At 47.3% G+C, this 2,500-nt stretch overlaps 1 protein-coding gene across 1 annotated transcript; it reads left to right on the forward strand.

The window, feature by feature from the left end:
* The first annotated feature begins 367 nt into the window (after positions 1–367).
* Positions 368–982, forward strand: LOC140888032 (uncharacterized). Its single transcript, XM_073295706.1, has one exon. The coding sequence runs from the start codon at positions 368–370 to the stop codon at positions 980–982; it is 615 nt and encodes a 204-aa protein (XP_073151807.1).
* The last annotated feature ends 1,518 nt before the right edge of the window (positions 983–2,500 follow it).

Genomic DNA, 2,500 nt, shown 5'->3' on the forward strand with positions numbered 1-2,500 from the left:
AGGGTTTGATCTTTGAAGTGTTCCCCCCGGGTGGGGATGAAAAAGTCACGGTGGAGGTCTTTCATGGGGAGTCGGACGAGGATGGTTTTGAGGAGGTGACTAGCAAGCGAACGAAGAAGGCAATTAAATATCTTCAACGCTTGCCCAAGAGTCGGGACACGAGTAGCTCGACTAGCTCTCGTACTATGGAGTACATTGAGATGGACCCTCGTACTTGGCGCCCTTTGATGAATGAAAAATCGATTTTGTTGAACCATGCTCAGATTCAGGCTAGGCGGCTGTGGGCCGCTAAGCGCACCCCATGCGGTTAGCTTGTTGGAATGTGAGGGGCTTTAACAAGCTCCACAAACAAAAGAATGTTCAAGGCATGTTGAAGAAACATAACTTGAGCATTCTTGGATTATTGGAGGTTAAGGTTCGAGTTGATTTGGTGGACCGTTTGATGGAAACCAAGTTCCCGGGTATGTCGTTCTTCCATAATTTCCTGCTTTGGGAGAATAGTCGTATTTTGGTGATGTGGGATAGTAGCGTGGTTAAGTTGGACTTGGTGGATATGTCCGCTCAGGAGATATGTGTGAGGGTGACTTGTCTTCTTACTCATCGCTCTTTTGAGGCCTCTTTCATCTATGCTCTGAATACTCCAGTGGAGAGGAGATTGCTTTGGGATTCGTTGAAATCTCGTGGGGAAGGTATATCTCTTCCTTGGCTTCTGTTGGGAGATTTCAACTGTGTTAGGTTTCCGCATGAGCGGAGTGGTGGAGCTCCGATAGCCCCTAGGGAAATGGTGGACTTGGCTAGCTGCGTTTCTCAGTTGGAATTATCGGATGTGAATCATGTGGGTTGCTTCTTCACTTGGTTTAACTCGGCCATATCTTCTAAATTGGATCGGTTTATGGTGAATCATCTTTGGCACCAATCCAATTTGGATGTATTTTCTGAGTTTGTCGCCCCTGGGTGCTTTTTGGATCATGCGTTATTGTGACTGTTTTTCGGGAAGGTCATAGGCGGGCTACTCCTTTCAAATTCTTTAACATGTGGACTTTGCACCCGGATTACAACTAATTGGTGGCGGGCAACTGGTTTTATGGGGGTGGAGGGACGGTCCAATTCTTGTTGAAGAAGAAATTGGGTAGGATGAAAGGGATTTTGAAGCATCTCAACCTTGCACATTTTAGCCACATTTCGAGTCGAGCCAAGAGGGCGAGTGATGAGCTTGCTGAGGCTCTACTCCGTGTGCTTAATAATGTTGTGTGGACGGATGATTTGGTGGAGTTGAGAGGTAGGGCGGAGTTTCTTTTGGAGGCGGAGCGCTCCTTCTTGGCCCAAAAAGCCAAGTGTGAATACTTAAAGCACGGTGACAGGTGCTCTAAGTTCTTTCATGGGATGATTAAAAGGAATATCAAACGCAACAAAGTGGTGGCATTGACAGTGGCTGATGGTACTACTTCTGTTGATAGTGATTTGATTGCGGGGGAGTTTGTGGAGTTCTACAGGAATCTCCTTGGAGCTTCTTCGAACAGGATTGCCATCGATACGGATGTGTTTTTGGAGGGACTCACAGTGTCGGTTGACAGTTGGGATAGTTTGATTGGGCCTGTGGGTGTTGAGGAGATTCGGCGGGCTTTGTTTGGGATTGAGGATGACAAAGCCCCGGGACCGGATGGTTATGGCGCTGCTTTCTTCAAGAAATCGTGGGACAGTGTGGGAGGTGATTTGATATCTGCGGTTCTTGAGTTTTTTAGTAGTGGGCACCTACTGAAGCAGTGGAATCATGCGGCCATTGCGTTGATTCCCAAGTCTGATCATGCTACTAGTGTTTGCGAGTATAGGCCGATCTCTTGTTGCACAGTGTTCTACAAGATCATCTCCAAGATCTTGTCTGCCGGAATTGGTGGGGTGATCGGCCCTTTGATTAATCAAGCACAGGGGGCTTTTGTGCCGGGGAGATCCATTGTAGAGAACATCCACCTTGCACAGGAGATGTTCAAGCACTACGCTAGGAAGCGTACCTCCCCTCGATGTATTTTGAAGATTGATCTGCAGAAAGCTTTTGATACAGTTGATTGGGAGTTCTTGAGGGATACTCTTCGCCTTTTGAAGTTCCCGCCGCAGTTTGTTCGTTGGATTATGGAATGTGTCACCACCAATTCCTTCTCTATTTCCTTCAATGGACAGTTGCATGGGTTCTTTAAAGGCGCTAGGGGTTTGCGACAGGGGGATCCTCTTTCCCCTTTCTTATTCACCATTTGTATGGAGGTGCTTTCCAGATCTTTTTTGAGGGCGTCTCGGAACCAGGACTTCAACTTTCATCCGAGATGTGAGTTTCTGAGCATGACACATCTGGTTTATGCTGATGATTTGCTGATTATGGCTAGAGGTGATGTGCCGAGTATCAGGATTTTGTTGGAGTGCGTTGGTGATTTTGGGAAAATGGCAGGCCTTCGAGGCAATGCCATGAAATCCAGTATTTTCATGGCAGGGGTGGAGGAGCCTGACCGTG

The sequence above is a fragment of the Henckelia pumila genome, chromosome 3, assembly GCF_033568475.1.
Source record: "Henckelia pumila isolate YLH828 chromosome 3, ASM3356847v2, whole genome shotgun sequence".
In the NCBI taxonomy this organism is placed as follows: Eukaryota; Viridiplantae; Streptophyta; class Magnoliopsida; order Lamiales; family Gesneriaceae; genus Henckelia; species Henckelia pumila.

What these genes read in the sequence shown, in the direction of transcription:
- LOC140888032 (XM_073295706.1), top strand. Translation starts at nt 368, where the DNA reads ATGTTGAAGAAACATAACTTGAGCATTCTTGGATTATTGGAGGTTAAG.